The following is a 22,108-nucleotide window of genomic DNA, read 5'->3' as shown; positions in this document are numbered from 1 at the left end:
TCTCAAGAGAAGTTATTTATTCTGAAAAATTTAAGCTGCATGATGCTGGTAGAGTAAGTAGTGCAGTTAAGCTGGGTAGGGTTTCTTTAGGATGAGCCTTCAAACATGCTTATATCAAACTTTTTTTTAGTCAGGGTTGGGAGTGAAACACAGTAGATGATGTGTAATCACCCTATAGGCTTCTGTACTACTTCACTTTCTGAGCATTTTTCTGAAAAACTGGTTTTGGGTGTCATGTTCGTCAAAAATTTTGATTGCTACAAAATGATGCACATTTTTCTGCGTAGTGGAAACCATTCTGATATGCTCTTTGCCTACAAATTCAATCTGTTTACATCAGGAGAATCTGACTAGACAGCCTCCACATGACGCAGCAATGGTGTTATGATGCTTATATAGAGCTGGAATTTTGGATTAGTGCTAACCTTATTTTAAAACATGGTAGTTAGAAAGCAAGTACAGTGCTGCCATCTGCTACCCGTCAGGGAGCTACTTCATTCAGGACACTTGAAAAAGAGCTTCTTCACTTAATCAAGTACAACAATACAGTTTAAGGTGCAACATCTTGCAAAAGAAAACATATTGATCACTGATGATCAACAGTGCTAGTTAATTAAATAACTGCTCAGACTTAAACCTGTAGCAGAGTTTCTCTAGTACACCAGTAGCAGTATTCAGCTGAAACTTCCAGCACATAAAGTCAGACTCTTCTGTCCTTCTTAGCATGGTGATGTAGTTGTCAGAACAAGGTGAGAAGTCAAAATTGCAAAGTCTTATGTGTCTTAAGTGTCTGAGATAAGGCAAAAAAAAGATAATCTCTCCAAGACTGGTTTCAATTCAGTCCGAAGTCATCAAAGTAAAAGTCAAAGGATAGATGAGGTGAAGGGAAGTTCTGAATGGGTAACTACCATGCTTATGTCTTGTGTTGTAATGTGGAGAACTAGCAACAAGGTGCTCCAGAAAATTAGTTCTTGAAAGTACCATATAAGGAATATTAAGCTCCTGACCTTTGTTTTCTGAATTTATTTTACTGAGTGGAATTACTGTAATATACAGGTAGTGTAACTATTTTACTGGTGTGCTTAGCTTCTGTATAAGCATGTAAGTCATTCAGAAAATATGTCAGAGGTGAGCATGTATGAAGTAGAAGAGCTGGAGGGCAGGGAAAGAAGAATTCATATGTGAGATTTTTTAACTTGAAGGGGAAAGATATTTATATATATGTTTTGATTTTCTTTTTTTAACTAATCTGAAAATAGTTGTTCACTTCCAGATATAATTGTTATGAAAATATCTTTTTGTACCCATTTCAGGATACTACTGTTGTTGGAAGTGGATGTCAGAGGAGTTATACAAGTCAATTAGATTTGCCTTCAGGAGCAGAATGTTGCATTTGATATGAAGGCTTGATTTCACTTGCATAAGTGACCGACCTTCAAAGATTATGGTGCTGTCACTGATGTACAATAATTATTCACAGCATAATTGTCATACTTGGTTTCCAGTTCAGCACTGCTACTACTGTTTAAACTCTGTTGAAGAGGAATTGCACAGTCTCTTTAATACATCTCTTGCAATGTATTGAATAATGTGGAATGGAGAAATACATTAATTGTCTTAGGATGGAAGTGTTTCTGCGCCGAGGCTGCTTAAAATGGCAGTTGAATCTGATACAATTTCAGGCTGGGAGAATGGTCACAATCTAGACATAACCTGTTCTGAGAACCATCAGGTTTAATGTGCATGTGCTGTATTTATAAAGGTACTGGCAAAAACCAGGTTACTGGAACTGGTCTAACTCCTCTGAGCCAAACAAATCTCAAAGGAGCACATTAATGAATTCAGAAAAATATGTGTGATTCAGGAAATCCTGGCAAGATAATTGATGTATAATTAGTTTCTAAATGTAGTTAGTTCTACATGAGATCTTTCCAGAAAATTTTGCTAAACGTTGAGCTGTGTTTGCATGATGGAGGTTCTGTCATTTCCATTGTATCTGTCATACCTGTTTTCTTTTTAACCTGAAGTACAATTTCTGTTACACACATCTTATTACCTTTGATTGGTTATCACAGAATGGGAAGTTATGGAAAACTTAGTAGTGCTTCGTGTTTATATGACCATTTATTTAGAATTTATCTACTTGTTTCAGTGTGTAAAACTTTAAATATTATTCTATTCAGTAAAGAGAGAAACACAAATGCAGACCTCTAAGTAGAACTCAATGTGTAACTCCAGTAATATGCTACTAAAACTAAATTCACAGATATCTTGGAATCTTTTGATGAGTGTATTGGATTGATAGGTGACCTCCTTTCAAGTCAAGGGACAAAAATACTCATAATAAATGATTACAAGATATGACCTGTCTGAGTACTGACATATGAACATACACATGAATGCAAAGCTGTCTTATGGCCATATCAAATGGAAGAATATTAATGTTCAACCTAGTGGGTGGGGTAAAAAAGAAAATCTGCTGAACTATATCCCCAGAACTATACAGATGTTATAATGGAAAAGCAGACATAGTCATGGTGATAACTGGTTTTGGTAGAATTTTTTTATATATAAATATCACTAGATGTAAGCCACACTTTGATACAATTGCTTTCATCTAAGCCATGGGAGGCGCATGAATTCTTAGCCAGATGTTTGTTCCATATGGGAAAGGAATTTTATTTAAAAATCATGTTAAAATATTTTCCTGTTGCTTCTCCAAAGTAGTTTTTTTGGATATATTAAAGGTGATGAAACTGAGGTCCAATGTGGACTTTCTGCACTAGTATCAACATCCATATGAAACTTTGAAACTTTTCATTTTGCTGTGAGTTCTGCTTATACATGTTCCAGAGTGGCTTTTTTTTCCCCCTTAAACAGTCTTACAGGTAGTGCCTGAGGGTATATCTTTTTCTCTCTTCAAGCTGCTGCTGTATATCTTCCTCTGTGTGTTTTTATCTCTTAGGCGGGTATGCTTTCTTTACTGAAATACTCAAGCTATGCCCTACAGCTCAGTGTGTGTCAGCTCAATGCCATTTGATGTGGAATCTGGGTCAGAAGAGCAGAACTGCAATCTTTATTTGATTCTTTTTGCTGAGCATTTACTGACTCAGTGTGAGACAGACCATTTATCTGTAATTGCGAGTCTCTAAAGTACGTTTCATTTATTCAGTCTTTAGTATCTTCTTAACCCAGTATTACATCCAAAACCTGACTTTTGTTTGTTTTTCGTTTTTAGTTAGCATTAGCTTTTGAGGTCACAGGATTTCATTTGAGCATGAGAGCTGTCATCCCACATCTGTAATTGCCTCTGCAGAGAGAGAGAGCCTGATTGGCACTGGATCTAAGATCTTTTTTCTGTTTGTTGGCACCTGGCACTACAAGCTGTGAGAGGAAAAGACTTTCAGAAGGAAATCATCTTGGTTGTACTTCAGTTTGGTGATCAGGTTCTGAATTGTGATTTCTGTTTTTTCCAGAGCTAAGTTCAGAAAATCTCAAAAATTGTTTTAAGATCATCAATGCTTATATTTTCTTATCTTCATCTGAATTTTTGCAGGTATGTTACCATTATATAAAGATCCATACTGCCACCTCAGTTCCTTACTGGCAAACGTTTTTTTCTCTTGTCTTGGAGCACACCATACACACAAACATTTATTCTCTTATTCATATATGTGTATACAAACATACTGTTCTAATGTTAGCTCTGTATGGTGCACGGTGGATGCTGAGATTTGAGAAATATTATTATTTAGAATTAATGCTTTGCAGATTGATTTAGTAATTTGATATCTGAATGGTTCTATGTTGGGTAATAATAGTTACTCTTATTATCCTACCAGATTAAAATTATGAATATACATGCTACCAGGAGTTGAACAAGATATTACGCCTTGTCGTCACCCCTTCTTCATTAGAAAATTCTTTGAGATTGATTGTTTAGATGTCCTGCAATGTTAAAATTCAACAAAATGCTTAGATTAGATTTTAATTAGGTTAGAATGATGAACATTGTAGCAGATACAATCTTTGAAGAGAAACTGGGTCTTTAGGCAAATGAAAGCCCCAAGGAATTGGGTTTCAAAATATATACCAATGCATTGCATAATACCATCTTTTTCATTTTATTTCAGATGTATGCTGCTGACTTATGTCGGTCATTTTGTGAACTTTTGAAGGACATAACTATTGAAGGTCAAGTTCAAGTTTTAAAGGTGGAGTATAATGAAAATAATATCCAGAGACTCAGCTCTGTACACGTAATATTTTCAAGTAGAATTTAGAACATGTAGAAGAAACAAGTATATTAACCAGAATTTGACATTGGAGTTAAACCATCAGTGGTGGTTTAACTACTTACTTGAAGTGAGTATAGAGCAAACCTAGTCAGTGTAGAACAAACTTCTCCTATCTTTATTGAATGTTTTATATATGTGGTCTCCATGAAATTCCTTCGTGTACCATACTTCATTTGTACCAGACACAGAGTTCAAACAGTCTTTGTTTGTCTTTGGCATAAGTTGCTGTTGTAAAACTGCTTACAGTTGCTAAAGGTTTTTCAAAGCACCAGAAATTTTTATTTTCACACAGCCTTAAAATAGTGTTGGAACTCCTAAGCTTTTGAAATACTAATAACAATTTGAATGTGTCTTTTGAAGAATTTCAGGAAATAAAGTTGAAATATAACTGAGTAGTAGTACCGCTCTACAGTATAGCTGTAGTACGGTAATGCAGTATAGCTGGAGTATACTACTATTAACATTTCCAGCAGTTGCACTTACAGGGGTCTCTGTGTTGTTTGTGAAAACTTGGACTTGAATTAATTTAATTGTAAATGTGATGGGGTATATAAATTGGATCCCAGCTGTCTCTTTGGGTGATTGCACAGCTGGTTCCAGAATCCAGGACAGAAAACAACTGTGAAGGTCATATTCTCCCCTGTTTGTAGTTACTTCTGTGAGGAGTTTAAGGCCTCTAGTTCTGAAATTTAAAATGTCAATTCCAGTCTATTCAGTGATATTATTTAAAGTCTGTAGTTGAGCAAATGTTTTATGCAGCAGCTTTTAATCAGATTTCTAAAATGGAATTATACTGCCAGTACAGAATCATTAATTTGCTTGGGTCCCAGTGTGGCCTTGCTGCAAGATTTGTCTAGTATACTTGGAACACTTTTGTAGTAATGCTGTCTTTATTCCAGAGGGATAACTGAGCTATCATCCTTGTAAATATTTTTAGAAAAAGCAAAAGTTTTGTCAGACTTCACTATGCTGACTTGTTAAACAGAAAGACCCAAAATCTAGATAAGCATTGGGAACAGAAGCACCCGGGGGTGTTCTCTGAAATAGTTTCAAACAAACAGCTTTGGCTGGATTGTAAATAGATATTAGAACAGTAATTAAATTAATAAGGTTGAAAAATACTAATTTGGACTCATAAGACAATTTGTTGCAAGATTGCTGAGGCTTGATGTGACTTGATTTTCTAATTATCTTGACACTGACAATAAAGGGTTTTGTGCAAGGAATAAAGGAGATGGCCAAAACTTCCAGTACCCAGAAAGATGAGTGGGGGAAAAGTTATGTTTACCTCTGTAGAGGTAAACATAATAACCCTCTTTTATACATCTGCATAATAAAGGTCTACAAAATTGAGGGGCGTTGAGAGAGGTCAACTGCTTAACACTTTTCTCAGTGCAAAAAAGAGTATTAAATTGAAACTATTGGGAACAAGGTTCAAAATGGAGAAAAAATATTTAGGAGAGTTTGGTCAAGAGCACAGAAGACTTGGTCCTTGTTGAAATTCCTCTGAGGTGGAAGTAAATGGAGACTAAGTGTTTAGATGTGGTACATTTATGATATCTTTATGTGCTTTATAAACACATCAGTGTGTTTGTGCATGTGGGGTCACTTTCTTTACCTGGAAGAAGGAATGAGGAGCCCTCAGCCCATTATTCTCACAGCCTCTTCACATCTCTCTTGGTACAAGGGTAGAGCACAAACATCTGGGCACAAGAAAAATGAAAGAAGGCCGGAAAACAAGTTACTTCAGGGAACAGAAAATGGTGGGGGGGGGAAGGAGCTGAAAAACAAAGGGTAAAGAGTTATTGGGAACCAGAGCAAGGTACCCAAAATAGCACCTCTGAGAGCACACCTGCAAAGAGCTGGTATGTTCTAATCTGCAGTTTCTCAAAAATGACATGACAAAGCTATGGAAATACACCCTGAACTGCTGGTACTTCACCCTGCCAACTACCTCAATCTCCTGCTTTTCCTGGAACCATAACAAAGTCCCTTTTTCCAAACAACCTCATCAACTTTGCCTGCAACATGGGGAGTCTTGTGAGGTGCTTGGCTAGGTGGGTTTCATTAGCCTGTCAGCTTTCACCAGGTGCATTTATGCAAATCAGGTTTGCAGAATATTTTACTAGAATATAGTTTCAGCAATCTGGGATTTGCTGGTATTTAATGGTAAGCGTCCTGGTAATATGTGTAAACCAATACACATGGGTTTAAAGCTTTGGTTAAGATTTCTGAATGTACTTTTCTAATGGTCTAATTTGCTCTTTTTCTTAAGGTTGTAGAAAATGTCCTAAAAGTCAACCCTGTGTTGGGTCCTCAATTGTTTCAACCCCTTCTGCCATCAGTATTCAGGGGGATTATAGATGGGGAGGTAAGAGTTTCTTTAACTAGACTCCACTTTTCCTTTGGAAAATGAAAGTACCTTCCATTATCTCCATTTTTTTCATATTGGTGTTGTATTTTCTCTTGTTTTAAGAGCATCTGATAGATTTTTCACATCTAGTTTAAAAATCTTTAAAGGTAACACAGTTGCACAAGAAGAAACAACCTGTCCAGCACTTGTTTTGTCATGTAGTGTTTGTTTGAATAAAATAGCACAAATTTAATTCTGCTGTTCCACCGTTCCTTCACTATTAACATTTTTAAGAGCTATAACATTAGGCCTAGTGTAACCCTTAGTTGGTGATGGAGGTTTTTTGTTGTTTTTTTTTTTTTTTAAAGACACATACTGTTCCTTTTTAATTGTACCTAGATGAGAGAAAAACAAACTGAAGCAGGAGAAGATCAACTTGATCTTCTTTTCTTAATTGGCATATCTAATATGAAGAACTGAAGGGTGTGAGAATGATTTGTGTGAGATAGTCTTTAAGATTTTGCTGGCCTACATGTCATAACTTCTCCATTTTCTCTCTTTGATTTCAAACTTCTGTGTTGGATGAAAATGAGTAAAATCAAATATGCTTTAACTGTGTTGAACCTTTCAGTTTCTAGCAGAAATCAGTGGGTGGAATACTTCAAGCTTTTGGACTTCTTTGATCAAAACCTTTGCTTTTTTCTCAGTTGAAGACTTTCAAATGTCAATAATTAGCTTCAGTTTCTGAGTTGAATAAGATTTCAAAGTTTAAGCCAAGTAACACTATATAGCAAAGTACTTTTTGCTGTTCAAAGCACAAAGATAGAGTGGATTTTTAAAATGCCTTCTTATTTAAGACTAATGAATTCATTATACCCTATTCAGAATGTATAACTTTGGGTTAGAATTTTCAGGTAAATGTTGGCATTTTGTTTTTCAAGTAGGCTATTTTACAAAACACAGTTATATTGTTATGTCCTGAATTTAATATGAAAAAAATCCATAGCTTCTTTTAAAAGTAATAACCAAAGATAATAAACTAGTGAATCTTACTACTCTACCCAGTTAATTTTGAGACTCCTGCAGATTAGTTTTTGGCAAATGTATTATAGTTTCTATCTGAAAAAAGTAACTTCAGAATTACTAAGTGTTCTTAATTTTACTGAAATTGTAAGCAGTAACTTGGAACCATAATCAACTTCAAAAGTAATATTTTAGCAGTACAATAAACTGTTATTTCCTTAAGATACAGGTTTTAAAATTTAAAGTAAAATCACCTTGCAAATTGTCTTGGCTGTTAGGATGAAATTGTCGTAGTTTTCATATTCTAAGAACTGAGAACTCTGATAGGTTGCTCACTCAGTCTTCTGTTCCTAGAGGCTCTTAAATTGCAATTTATAATTTAAAATTTAGTGAAATACATCAGGGATGCATGCAAGTATTTTCCACACACTGCTGCTATGTGTGCCAAATATTTTTCTTTTACTTACACTAAGCACCTTTTGTTTTGGTTTATTTTCATTTCAGAGGTACCCAGTGGTGATGTCTACTTATCTGGGGATCATGGGTAGAGTTCTACTACAAAATGCAAGATTTTTTTCATTGCTTTTGAGCCAGATGGCATGTGAATTGGGTCAGGAGGTAAGGTTTATTGTCCTTTTTTGTCCTTTTGGGTTTTTTGTGTCTTGGTATTTCAGCTGTGTTACATAGGGAAGTCTTGCTTGCTTTTGACCTGAATAAACTTTTCCCTCTATTATCCATGCTTGTTCCTGCCCAGTTACTCTTGAAAAGGGGCTCTTCTCCTTTCTTCTTTCCTTTCCCTGAACAGCGTGTAACAACTTTTATATGTTCCTATAATTACTTAGAACATCCCATTAAAATTTTTATAGAGTCCCTAAATTCTCTTCCTGCTGCATCCCACAATTAGCCATGTAAACCCCCTTAGGTCACACACAATTGTAGGGTAAGAATTTCTTTCCCTGTGCCATCTTGATGGATCTTGCAGCATGGAGAATAGCCTAATGATTCTCCTCTGCTTTTCTGGAGTATCAAATTCAGTGTGCTTCAGTTTCACTGGTGAAGTTACTGAGGGTCTTTTGCTACAAGTGTTCAAATATTCTTTCAGGGAAATTTGCTTTTCTGGGATATAATACAGTTTTCAAACAGGTAATGACAAGTCTTTCTTTTTAAATTTGTCACTGTGTAGATAAAGCAGAATAAGTCCGTGTGGTTTTTTTTCTATGAGACTGTTATGGAGAAATGGAATAATTTGCTGTCCTGAATTAGTTCCTGTCCATAAATGAAATGCATTTCAAGCATCTAGGTTACAGCTAATGGTATGGAGGGTTCAGGGCCTAGAAGCATTGTCATAGAAAATTTTTTAAAAGTACTAGTTGCTTGTTACTTTTGTCAGGTGTACAGTTGTGTAGTGTCTTTCCAAGACTAAATAATGTATTCATTTACTAGAAAAATTAAAATAAGTTATTTTCTAAACAAGCTAATGTACTTCTAACTGAAAAAGAACATTGTGTTTCCCAATGCAGTTGGACCAAGTTCTTGGTAACATGATTGAAATGTGGGTTGATCGGATGGATAACATCACTCAGCCAGAAAGAAGAAAACTTTCTGCTTTGGCATTGCTTTCTCTTCTGCCATCATTGAATAAGTAAGCAAATGTACAGTATCTTAAATAAGAATGCTTCGAAGGCCCTTGGAATTGTTTTTAAAGTATTTCACAATTCTGCAGCTAAATATTATAATACAAATAGTTTTATTTGCTTGTTTTTCTCCCCCAAGAGAAATTTAAAAACAATAGAACTTTCATGCTACATTATATTAACTTATTTGGTTTTATAAGCATTACAGTAACCTTTCTTCCATTTCATAGGAATGTAATTTATTTAAAGTGAGGAACCAGCAGTGCAGATTTAATTGTTGGCTCTCATTAACTTAGAACTCTCTGCTTCTCTCATCTGTGATTAAGTAGTTGTTTTAGTTGACATGTTACTATTTTGGTGTCCTTTTCAGGGAACAGTGTTCAGTTTTCTTTCCTGTAATCGGTGATCTGAACTTTCATTCTGGTTTTCTCCTTTATGACATTGAATGTAAGAAAGAGTTGCTATGGAAGACTGTGTTGTTTCTGTGAAAGTTTTTGCACTATAGGTTATATAGCAAGGAGATATTACTATTATCCTTTCAGTAGCCATTGTCATTGCTGGTTATACAGAGAAAATGAAAGTTTCAAATGAAAATGTGGAATACACTGACTTCTAAGTTGTCAAGACTAGAAGTCATGTATAACACATTTAGGTGAGACTTCAGTCCGTAGTTACCTTCAGATTATTTTTATCTGTTTGTCATTCTGGAAGACAGGACTGCATGAGTTTACATTTAGTCTGCTGGGTTTCCTGAAAAGTCTTGTCTGTTCTATTGTCTGTTGAGAATTTAGATGTTGCTCCCAAATCCTAAAAGCTACGTTAGTATCTGTAGAGTACGTAGTATCTGTCAAAGCTGCAGTCTATGTAGTCACTATCTAATAAAAAAATCAGGGAACACTTATGTGTAACTTAGAGGCTTCATTGCTTTTTATATGCGCATAAATTTTCCTTTTTTTTTGTTTACATGGATAGTCAGGATAACTCTGTAGCTAAAGGTGAACCAAGCAGCTGCTTTGAGAGGTTTTTTCCCCAGTAAATGTAACAGCATTATGTTGTTTATAAGTATATTTGAAATCTTTTTAAGGAGGTGTTAGCTAAAATTTAATGTACTGAACTACATCTGTCTTCCTGTGAAGTTTCTGTTAAAGAGAGGAAGGAAAAAAATAAATTCCTTTAGATAACCATGTTATTTTGAACTATGTTCAGCTGCTCCAGATTTCCTGCTGTAAAAGCTTATTATTTCTGGCAGTCCTTAACTTAATAAAACCTTCTGCAAATGACAGCTTTATTTTTCAGTTACCCATATCATTTTAGAAAGCTACTTCTCAAACAAAAAGTCTCTCTTTAGTGGATGTATTTATGTCAAGAAGGGTATGAAAATTTCACTTATACAATTGATAGACTGCCAGACTTAGCTTTAGACAGTGTGTGTGAAATGGATTCTGTCAACTGATTGTTTCTTTTACAAGAACAATGTGAGTCACCCTGTTTTTGCTGTATCTCAGGGATTGTACTACACATACTTGCTGCGTCCTGTATCTGCAGGCTTCTTGTGCAAGTTCATTTGCACAGTTGAAGCAAAAAAATGTTTTGAATGTAATAGAGTATTTAAACGAAATGTTTGGATTAATGTCTTTTCAAGAAAAGCTGTAGTAATTTTTCCTGTTGGAATGCCTCACGAACCAGTTTCCTGATTAGATTTTACTTTGAATATCCAAGGTAAGTTCAGGATTTCTCAACAGCAGAGGCAGAACAGAATTGTGTCTTCTGTGGATGGCTGATGTGCTGTCTTGGGAAGGCCAAGGTGAGAGTGAGATTCTTCCTACAGCTTGCTGCTCTGTGGTGGTCAGGATTGGTACCAAATTGGTACCAAGCTCAGATTTTCAAGGTTCTCCTGAAAGGAAAACAGGCATCTGTGCTGTGTCTAACACTTTCTGAGAATTTTTTGCCAGTTGCTTTCTCTAGTCTATAGCTGAAGCACTGGTTTATTTTAGAGAGCAAAGAGAGCTAGTAGACAAAAACACTGGGGGAAAAATGAAGATAACGTGTTCTCCTTCTTCCCTCAGAGTTGCTTCATGGATAAAATGTTGGGGAAAGTTTTAAACAGTGACCATTTTTATTCTCTGTGTAAACTCTATAGTATTGCTTCATAAATTTTAATTGTTTCTCTATTACAAATATGTGGAACTCTGGAATTCCTGTGTTTTAGGGGAAGGTAAAAGGTAGGTTCTATCATTATTAATTTAAAATCAGTTTGACACAAATAATTTTCTGTTTCAAGTACAGCACCTTTGACAGTGTTACAAGTGAAGGATTTTAAAACAGATAAGCCAGGATTCACTGCAGAGCAGCTGTTAACAGTGGCTCTTGGGCTGACTAGTTTGACTAAGCAGGTTATGAAGTGACAAATTGTTAACCACACTAATTTTCTCATCTAGGCAGTACCATCCAGAGATAAATGTAATGGCATGCTCTTGGTATCAGCAGTAGTGCTGCATTTTAATCATGCATGCATGTCCTTCGATCTAGCATCCTGTTTATCTTCCCACAGCTGCACATTGTGTTAGTGGTTAGAAATTCATATTAAAAAAAGAACAATAACTGCTACTTTCCTGATTAGTGTGTTGCAGCACCTTTTCACGGAACAGTAATTTCCTGGTATTACTTAGGGGTTTGCCCAAATTAAATGCTATATAATTGTCTGCTTTTGCTATCCAAGTGTGGCCAGTTAATGTTAGCATGTTTTTTGGTGCTTGACAGATACATGCATTGGCAATGTTTTTTGTATTTTGTATTCTTACTGCCTGTTTGTCACTCATCCATCCATGTGCATTTCCATTAATTTATTAAAAATTTTACTATTTCATAAAATAGGTTGAAAACTTCTGTCTTTAAATTGTTGTATATAACAGTGGGGACCAGTAAAATTCAGGCAGTAAGGATACACTTGTGGAGTGAGTATCTCCATGTTAAGTACATGAGGAAAGTGTGGATAAACACACCGTAGCTCTAACAGGAATTCTTTTTGAAAAACATACAAGGACTTGAAGTTTTTTGGAGGAAAATTGTATTTAAGCTGGAGTGTGAAACATGAAGTGTGGCAGGAACCTGGATAAGTAAATTCACACATCATGATGTTCCTGCTGTTGTATTTGATCATACTTATGCTTGTCTGCAACCTTAATGGCTTGTTTGTGAACGTACAGCTGCAAGAGTACTCTTCAGGGCTGAGTTGAGTTTTATTAGATGTGCCCTTGGTCCCTAAAGTGATGCCTAGTGAATATGGTCACTAGCAGCGTTCTACCTCTTATCTGTTGGGGAAAATGTGTGGTCCTCCATCACTATCTAGGGTTCTGCATTTTGAGCTCTTCAGCATCCTTTGTAGTTACTGATGCCAAAGTGGCTAAAATAGTACTATGACCCCTTCTCCTACCCATATCTCTACCCATATCTATCTATCTGGAAATAGTTAGCTTGCTTACTGCAGTATAATGTCAGTATTGCAGTGTCTTGGAATGTCCTTCTTTGGGGATATTGAAAGCTTTAATGATTTATTTAGCAAAGTAGATATCTTTTTTTATTCCTACAGTTGTGTGTATTTTAGTGGAACACAACACTGAAAGATGCTAAAGGATGATAGGAACATTTATTCTCTTATAAGAAAATGGAAACAGATTTTGGAAGGATTATAGTGTCAATGATCAGCCTTGTTTGGGGTGGTGCCTGACTGTACCCACAGGTAGCATTTGATGACACCATGTTGAAAGCTAAGCACTCCCCTTCTCCAGATGAGTGTTATTTCTACTGTCTGTCACTCTTGAATGGAGATTGTCATGTTTACTTTTACTCAGTCAGTGCTTTCCAAAACAGGCCACAAAATGTGGTTCTTGAGGATAGGCTCATTTTTGGTGGAACTACCTGTGTAGAGTGGTACCATTCTGAAGTAGAGGAGACTTTACTGAGCTTAAAATATTAATTATTTTAATTTATCTTACTTCATTTTAGTTTCTGGTACATGAGTAGTTTTCATTTTATCCCTTTGAGTTAAGTATATTTATGTATTGTGGGGAAGGGGTTAAGAGGTTCCCCAGGTTTCTAGTCATTATGTAAATGAATGTCTGCTTTTTCTCATTGTGTATCAAGTCTGATATGTCAGCCAGCATGAGTTCTGCCAGTTAGATAATTGGCATTTTGTGAGTGTAAGCACTTACAGTATGCAATTATAAATCTTCATTAAATTAATATAGAGTTTTGCCTCTGTCATTTGTTAAAATTACTTAGTTAGAAATTTTAATTTTTCTCAAAAAAGTTGTCTATATGTAATGTTAGTTAAATGGCAAGAAAGTGCCTAATAAAATGTCATGCTCTCCTTAGGATAGTTGTCCTCATTTATAAAGTCAGAATTTCTTACATAATTACTTGTACATCCTCCTGTCTTTATAGGGATGATACTCTGAAGCTATTTTATCTTCCCCTCTGTTTTTTAAATCCCCCTAGTTAAAGGACTGGCTCTAATAGACTATTAGCATTTAAAGGAGCTCTTTAAATTATGATTTTGCTGTTGTCATCAGTGTTTGGCCATGGATTTATTTAGCTTGCCTGACAGGTAATGGTGCAATTTTTATGATAAGAGTGAAAAATGTGGCTTTGGTCTTAGTCTGACTATCAGAGTCTGCATAATTCAGAAGGTTACACAGAGCACTGCCAACTTCTTTAATTGCACGTCACATTATGGTATTGGCAAAAGGATGCATTCCTTAAACTTTTCTTGTTCATAGTCTTCATCAATTCTTCTCCTACCTTTGATAGCTAGTGTGGACTGGTCAGGAACATATCATCTTTTCCCCTAACACCCTTAAGCCTTGATTTCAAGGAAAAATGTACCAAGTGAGAGCAAGAAATGATGTCAGCAAGAAATAATTGCACCTAAACTGCTGAAAAAAAATAAACTACAGTCATAAGGGTTTGGTTGCTGCTGATAGCTTGGTTTTGTTTATGGTCTATATAAAATACTTCAGAAGTCTTTCCTAAACCTACTTTAATTACAATTTACCCTAAAATTTAAGATTTTAATTATATAAAAGCAAAAGATAATGGACTAACTAGCTTCCTTCAAACCCTGCCAAGTATGGTTTACATGTTTGCAAATTAGATACTAGATAAGTAGTGACTAAAGTGTAGCGTATTACTAAAACTGTGTAAATATCCCAAGATTTTAACAAAAGTAAAAAAATATATCCCAAACCCAAAACATAGATTTACAGCTGCTTTTGCACCTGTGTTTGTTTGAGCTGTTTTGGTATGTCTGCTTATCTCTCTGTGCTATACTCTGTGAAATTTGAGACTGACAGAGAGTAGCTGAGATTTTCCAGTGACTTTCTTTAACAGTACCAGACTATTATGATAAGATACCATAAGGGATAAAGCCTCATGTCACTATAAGACTTTTTTGCAAATAAGTACTCTATTGAAAAATGTTTCATATTCAAACAATTTAATGAGAAAGTGGAGTGTTTAAAACAAAACATCAGGTTTTGATATCAAAAAAAAGCCCAAATATAAAGAAAGCTTGTATTTTAAGAAATAGCTTTTGTATTTGGTGTGTGGGTATTCTCTGGAGTAGTTGTTAGGAACTCTTCAAGTTTTCTCTGTTGAATATTTGGAGCTATCAGTTGTTTATGCCAAGTGTATGCCCACCCTGTCTCCTAAACAAGCAGGCAGAATGTGGTTTTGAAATTGAGTTTAGTTTTAATTAAATTTCTAGAAGTTGAAATTCGAGAAATTGAGTTCTTTGGACCTTTTGGGTTGAATTGTATTGACTACATTAATGCTTTTATAGTTTGAATAGAATTGGTAAATATAGCAGTGAAAAGTAAAGGCTAAAGCTGTAGTCTTATTATCAGTATATCACATCTGCATGTTACATTCATGGCCCACCTTTTTTATATTACTGTTTTGTTTGCAAACTTTTAGTGCTTGCTCTATAGAAGACTTAGATTTCTGAATAAAGAGAATAAACTAATTGCTCAAAGTTAGCCATTAGTTTCATGAGAGCTTTTTTCTGTCATATTATTTTACTGGAGTCTAAGGTCGGATTAGGTTAATGGAATGGAAAATTATTTTCATATCCTCCATGGGAAAAATAATTTTGTTGTTTTCACGCTGTGGAAGAGAGAAGTTTTCGGTAAATGGAGAATCTAGTCAGGATTATTACTGAAGCAGAAACATTAAATACTAGAAGAAATCTGCAATATTTGAGACAATCAGAAATGTTTCAGTAAACTAGATAATAAGAAAAACAGAAAAGTGTTTTGGGATCCGGTAAGTTAATAAGGTGTCAAGAGTTGACCTGCTTACTGGATCTTAATTAAATGTTGATGCGTGTGCTACCTAAGCAGTAGTTTAGTTTCTGAATTGCTTTGATTTGGGGTCATATCTACAGATGATGTGGGCAGATGGAAGTAGGGATTTGAAAAAATAAAGTTGTACAGTAGCCTACATGTGGAGAATAAAAGTAGAAGGAAGGAAGCCCTGCAAGAGCAGATGGTTGGTAAATACATAATTGGAGGGCAATAAATAGTTTCTCTTATAAGCTTAAAAGATAATTACAGTGCTAAAAATTGTTTGTCCTCGTTTGTGGGCTTTAACCGAATTTTGTAGTAATTATGAGAATGAAATCCTTTCTCAAAAATTGACTGTAGACTTGTTTTTAAACTTATTGCATGTTTTCTGCTGTATGTAAGTGGGATTTGGACTAGTTTGTGCCACCTAATATTCATTATATTAGCTTTAATGTAACATGGGTGGAGTGCTTGTATGTTCTTTCAATTACTGTGACCTGTCATTTTATGCACAATTTGACAAATTGCTGTTACTCAGGCTTCATGCTTATATTTATAAGGAGTCATAGTTGAACTAGATTTTAATTTAAAAAGCCAATAGCATTAGTAACTTCATCAATATTAGTATTTTAAGATAGAATTCACTTGTGGGTTCAAAAATAATTTTCTCTCTTACCATGTGAAACTGTATTCAGGTACAAACCTAGTAGTTTTCTCTCTGCAGAAGAAAATTTGCAGTGAATTAAATATGAGAGTAGCCTAAGCTTGTTAGTGTTTCCTGGGGTTTTATGTAGAATTTTCAAAAAGTAATGGATTTTATTGTTTAAGTATAAGCCACTTTGACAAATGCTGATCCAAGTTACACATGTATCCCACCCAGCCTTTTTTGTGTTTTCCGTCAGAATGGTATCAGTTATGTGGCACATAAATCTTGTTCTTAACAGATACTGGTTTCAGATACTTTAACAATATGTGGTATTAATGAAATAAAAACTCTAAAATACATTGCAATCAGATCTGCAGGCCTTCAGGTGCAGTATTGACAAAGTGTAAAGCAGGACTTCTCTAGGTTTCCTAGTGCAGAATGGAAGGACACATGATCTGGATCAAGATTTTTTTTTTCCCTGTTTTGGGCATGGGATTCAATCATCAGAAGAGTCCTAAGTGTTGTCAGAACCACAGTGGAGCAAGGGTTAAAGCTAAGCAAAACTTTTGAGAATATTCATAAGGTACTTTCAGTGCAAGACCACTGAGACATTTAGCCAATTAGTTACTGGTCATCAGCTTTCTCTTATCTGGTCACTGCTCTACTGGTTCCTCTAAATTTTCGTGCTGATATACCATAGAGCTTCATTAATTGCTTTAGTTTTTCAAAACGTGTTTCTTCTGACATTTTGCAAAAAGAGAGCTGTATAAACATTTGCCTTTTAAGACTTTTTTTTTTTAATTTTTTCTTACTTCTTGTAGCTATAACGGGTTGTTCCATACAGCACACCTTGGAAGAATAATTTTTTGGGTTTGTTTTTTTTTTTTTTTTTTTACAAATATAGGTTTCAATATGAAGGGACTATAGGCAGTAAAGCCTAGGTAGAAGATAATTTCCTGTTTCAAGTCAGTTTCCAGCCTGTCTCTGATTTTCCCCTTATCTGATTCTATTGATAATCTTTTTCCGTTTCTCTTACTGTTCTGTCCCCCACATCCAGGATGCTTCACCTAGTTCCTGTGGACTGTATCGTGTTTTTCCTTTAAGTAAATGGCATGACATTTTATTTTACTTTTCTCAATGTCAACAGTTATGTTAAAAACTGTGAAAAAATATAAGTGCGAAAATAAATATTCAAATCTGAAGAAGAATTAGTTTTCCTATTGAGCTGTTGGTCTCAGAAAAAAAGAAACAAATGCAGTTCTAATTCTGGGTTGTAACTGATTTACAGGCTTTGTCTAAAATGGCCCATGGACCAATTTTACTTACTTATTTCTTATTTTAGACAAGTTATTTGGAAGAAAGCTTCTTCAAAAGCTTGTCTATTCTGTTTCCCTTTCTCATGTGGGTCCTGCATTTCAGATTGGATTATATAGCCAAAGACCCCTGGGTTACATTTCACCCCTTATGTGAACCCACGCTTAGTGTGTGAGATCATGATAGCTGAAGGAAATTGATTCTCCTGCTGTTGCACCTCTTTTTTGGCTATGGCTACTGAGGGCCTTTGTCATCTTTCTTTTGCTGAGCAGGTCTTGTTGCAGTAAAATCATGGGGTTTTAGTTACGTTGCTATTTGTGGGCTTAATCTCCCCTTTCCCCCTTTGATGTGACTGAGCTTTGCAAGTATTTCTTGCCTGTGATGGATAAACTGAGGGTGTAATCTCCGGTCCTGAAGCAGGGGGATATTTATAGCTCATGTAGTCTTTTTCTGCACAGGGGACACTGCAGGAAACGAAAGCTGTGCATGAAAGGTGTGGCTCTCAGAGCCGGAAACCATCTCATAGTCCTCTGTGGAAAAATTTGGTTTTAAAAGGGTGGCCTAAAGTGAGACTTAACAAAGTGCTTGGGTCAGGTCAGAAATACGAGTACATAGCAGCTTAGTGCCACATCATGTGGGTCTCATGTCCTGAGATTTCATAGGTTTCTCTGGGATTACTGGCAGGCTGTGCCTTGTCAGAGGGCTGGAGACACTGGGCTCTGCCCTCCAGAGTGTGTTTCTTTTCCCTCCCACTGGAATGTGTGAACGTGGCAGCAGTTTGGATCTGTAGACAGTGAACAGTGTAAGTCTTGCTCCCAATTTAATAAAGCATTTCAGGTTCTGACTGAAAGATAAGGGAGTTACAGGTAATGCAATAGTGCTGTTACAAATAGTTGTGCTTTATTCTGCAAGCTAGACCTTAGATAATACTCTTTTAAGCTCTCCTAGTTAAATCAGTGGATTAAAAAAAAAAAAAGGCAAAACAGAAAAAGAACAAAAAACCTCAAACAACAAAACCGAGCAGTTACAGACTAAGATAGTTCTTGGTTTTCTAGAAACAAATCATTGAGATTTCCTTTCTAACAATACTTCTGAAGCACAGATAAAATGGCTTCCTGTCCCAGGGTTTCCTGTATCCATGGCAACCTGACTTCAGGCACTTCTTTCCTAGTTTCCTGAGCAAACTGTTGCAAACCCTGGGGCAAAAACCAGAGTGCTGTAGTAAACAGCAATACTGCCTTTGCAAAGGTTTCACAGATGAATGTAGTTGGTCAGCTTATAACATAGCCTAGTGGACTGCAAACAGCAAAATAACAGAAATAATGAACTTCAGATTTGGGGTAAGAAAATGCTTCCATTTTTTTAAAATGTAACTCAGCTTTATAAAAGTTGAATTCATATTGTAAGTGATCTGCCAGTAAAATGTAACTTATTTACGATTGGCATTTCTACTTGAAAGACTTTGAAACATTTCTTAGTGCTAGTTAACTATAAGTAGAGAATATATAGTATTTTTAAATTAAAAGGAGCTGTTATTTTGGCAGCTTTGATACTTTTATGCTACAGCAAATTAAATATTTTCTGGCTATGTTAGTGGTATATTTATGTAATTACACATTTACTTTGAAAATTCTTTTGCAATGAAGTTAGTAAGTTGGAGTTCTAAACTGCTTCTTTGGCATGAAAGAATATGTAAAATACCAATTTTGAGGATAATGCTGATATTTTTAGGACTGTACTCATAGATTCAAATATTTATTAATAATTAATATATATAATAAATATATTTGAATTAATAATATTTATATACTTCTTTTTATCTCTACTAGTGAAGTCAGAGAGGAGTAAGAAGGCCAAAGACAGGGATATGTGTGTTCTGCAAAGTTCTTCACCCTGCCCAGGAGCATTCCTGTATATATTTAATTGTTTTCTTTTGTTGCTGCTCCAGAAGGAGGCTTTTGGCTGTCCATCTGCTTGTCAGCTCTGCACAGGGAGACAAGTTAGCTGTCGTAATGCAGGGCTTTCGAGCATCCCTTGGAACCTTCCTAAAACAACAATTCTTGTTTACCTCAGTGGGAATAATATATCATATGTCTCTCCAAATGATCTAAGAGGCTTTCTGAAGCTTGCTGCACTCTACATGGATAATTCCAGTATTTTGTATGTGCACCCAAAAGCTTTTGTGGAACTCCCCAGACTGTGCTACTTGCATCTAAATAGCAATCATATTAAACGCCTGGATCCAGGAATCTTTGAAGGCCTTTCCAATCTTCATTGTTTATACCTTCAGAATAATCAAATAGCTTTTCTTCCCAGAGGATTATTTAGTGATCTTCTTTCTGTTAGATATTTAACACTTCAAAGAAATCGTCTCAGTGTCCTTGGAAGTGGGACTTTCTGGGGAATGATAAGTCTCCAAACACTAAACTTAGCAAATAATAAGATTTCGCGGATATCAGATGCAGCATTTCATCATCTTGAAAATCTTGCCTATTTGTTTCTTGAAGGTAACAACTTACTACTAGTGCCATCAAATGCTATTGGAAGGCTCAAAAATCTTGAAAGACTGTCTTTGTCTCACAATCCCATTGGATCAATTCAGCCTTTTGCATTTAAGGGACTTAATAAGCTTAAATATCTGTCTTTGAAAAATGTCAAGCTAAAATGTGTTGCTGTAAATGGATTTTTTGGATTAAGCAACCTTAGCCAGCTAATCTTAAGCTATAATGATTTAGAAAATATAAATTCCAGCACTTTTACCTTATTGAACAACTTAATGTACCTACAGCTAGACAGAAATAAAATAGCCAGTATTGGCAATGGTACCTTTGAAAAAATGGGGAGGTCACTCAAAGTACTCAATTTAGCATTTAATAATATCACAGAGTTACAACCTGAAGTGCTCAAGCCCTTGGTATCTTTAACTCATCTGCAGGTACATTCTAATCCTTGGAACTGCAGCTGCAAAATGCTTGCATTACTTAATTGGCTAGCATCATCTTCTGTTTCTGCAAAAATCCACTGTCAGCATCCTCAGAGTATGCGTGGTAGACCTTTGCATTATATGAAATGGGCTTGGTTTTCAAACTGCATTGGACCTGCTGCCAGCCTAGGCTCTGCCCCAAGTCTGGGATCTGTTGGGGTGCATCACAGCGCTACCACTCTGCTGATGGCTTGGCGTAAAGGGAACAGGCACAACACATTGGAACAGTTTGTCACTGCAGAAACTAAGTATATTGGTTTCTGGGAGGGAACTGCAGCTACATCTTCTACTCCCTTGCTTTATCAGGAATATCCTGCTGAAGTGCCATCACAGGCAGCTACAGTGTTATCTACATTACCAGTGCAAATTTCAGCAAAAATTATACCTACTAATAGAAATGTAGAAGATGAATGGTTGTTTACAACAGATCCTGCTCCTGTCTCGTTAAAAACAAGCGTGATTTGTACACCACAGGTTGAAAAGCTGAATCAAGCTTTTGATATTTTACTAGCCTTTTTCATTCTGGCTTGTGCTGTTATCCTGTTCTTAACCTGCAAAATTATTCAGTTTAGGCAAAAACTAAAGGTGCTGGAAAACTCAGGGGAAAAGAGTATAGAATATTATGGCTTTTATCAGCCTGGCAGATACAACATAACTGACTCAGTGCAGTCTCTAACTCGGAAATCAGTGGAACATTCAGAACTGGACCAAATAAGGCTGCTCAAGCGAACAGTATCAGAAAGTCAGGCACAGGTCATCTTGTTCGAACATTCATCATTGTAATTTATCTCATTTTATTTGGTGTTAACTGTGATATGAAAGGTCAAGAAATCAAGAACTCAATTCTGTAAAAATACTTCCACCAATTAAAATCAACCGCTTAATAGAACTGTGCCAAATGGCATAATTTGGGTTCTGCATCAACATTTGCTTACTGAATGTTTTGAAGTTTAATTATTTCATTATATGTCATTTCAGTCTAAAATGGATAAGTTTATTAACCTCAGTCCCTGTTTTTAGTATTCATTCACCTATGCTCAAGTACACATGCAGTATAAAGTACACTTTAATTTATTTTGCCGTACTTAATGATGTAAGTTCCTATGGAAATTCCATAGCTATTGTGCAGCTAGCAAAACATCAGTTCTTAGTGGGATCACGAGGCCAAGAAATCTTGGGGAATCAGAAAAGAGTGTTTCATGTACTTATTGTAATAGAGTTTCTACTCTTCCTCTGTTAGATCAAGGACTGGAAAAAAGCACATTTACAGTTAGGATGTTCATACTCTCGAGTAAGAGAAAAATTTCAAACTATACAAATTCTATTCATACCTATAGCATATTGTAATATACAAAGTTGTGTGTTCAGTCTGTATAATGAATATATTAAAGTGACTTTTTTGTTAGTGTGTATCTGTGTCATTTTATGAAATACCCCAAATTGGAGTTAAGAAAAACACTGTTGAAATGCTGTTGAAATTTACCAAAGCGTAACGACCAAATTTATTATGTCTAAA

The 22,108-nt window shown here is 35.6% G+C and overlaps 2 protein-coding genes across 2 annotated transcripts in view; both read left to right on the top strand.

Moving 5' to 3' along the window:
- Positions 1–22,108, top strand: part of IPO11 (importin 11) — an 80,272-nt gene that overhangs the window by 44,810 nt on the left and 13,354 nt on the right. The window contains exons 25-29 of the mRNA XM_030236708.2: positions 3,477–3,556; positions 4,134–4,214; positions 6,574–6,669; positions 8,179–8,292; positions 9,195–9,316. Coding sequence (XP_030092568.2) covers positions 3,477–3,556; positions 4,134–4,214; positions 6,574–6,669; positions 8,179–8,292; positions 9,195–9,316 — 493 coding nt within the window. The remainder of the gene's footprint in view (positions 1–3,476; positions 3,557–4,133; positions 4,215–6,573; positions 6,670–8,178; positions 8,293–9,194; positions 9,317–22,108) is intronic.
- LRRC70 (leucine rich repeat containing 70) lies at positions 9,332–21,997 on the top strand. The gene is made up of 2 exons (XM_009098166.4): positions 9,332–18,949; positions 19,439–21,997. The coding sequence occupies exon 2, from the start codon at positions 19,477–19,479 to the stop codon at positions 21,373–21,375; it is 1,899 nt and encodes a 632-aa protein (XP_009096414.2). The 5' UTR covers positions 9,332–18,949; positions 19,439–19,476; the 3' UTR covers positions 21,376–21,997.

The sequence above is a fragment of the Serinus canaria genome, chromosome Z, assembly GCF_022539315.1.
Source record: "Serinus canaria isolate serCan28SL12 chromosome Z, serCan2020, whole genome shotgun sequence".
Classification (NCBI taxonomy): domain Eukaryota; kingdom Metazoa; phylum Chordata; class Aves; order Passeriformes; family Fringillidae; genus Serinus; species Serinus canaria.
The sequence above is the reverse complement of the archived record's forward strand: the minus strand, read 5'-3'. Positions and strand labels throughout refer to the sequence as shown.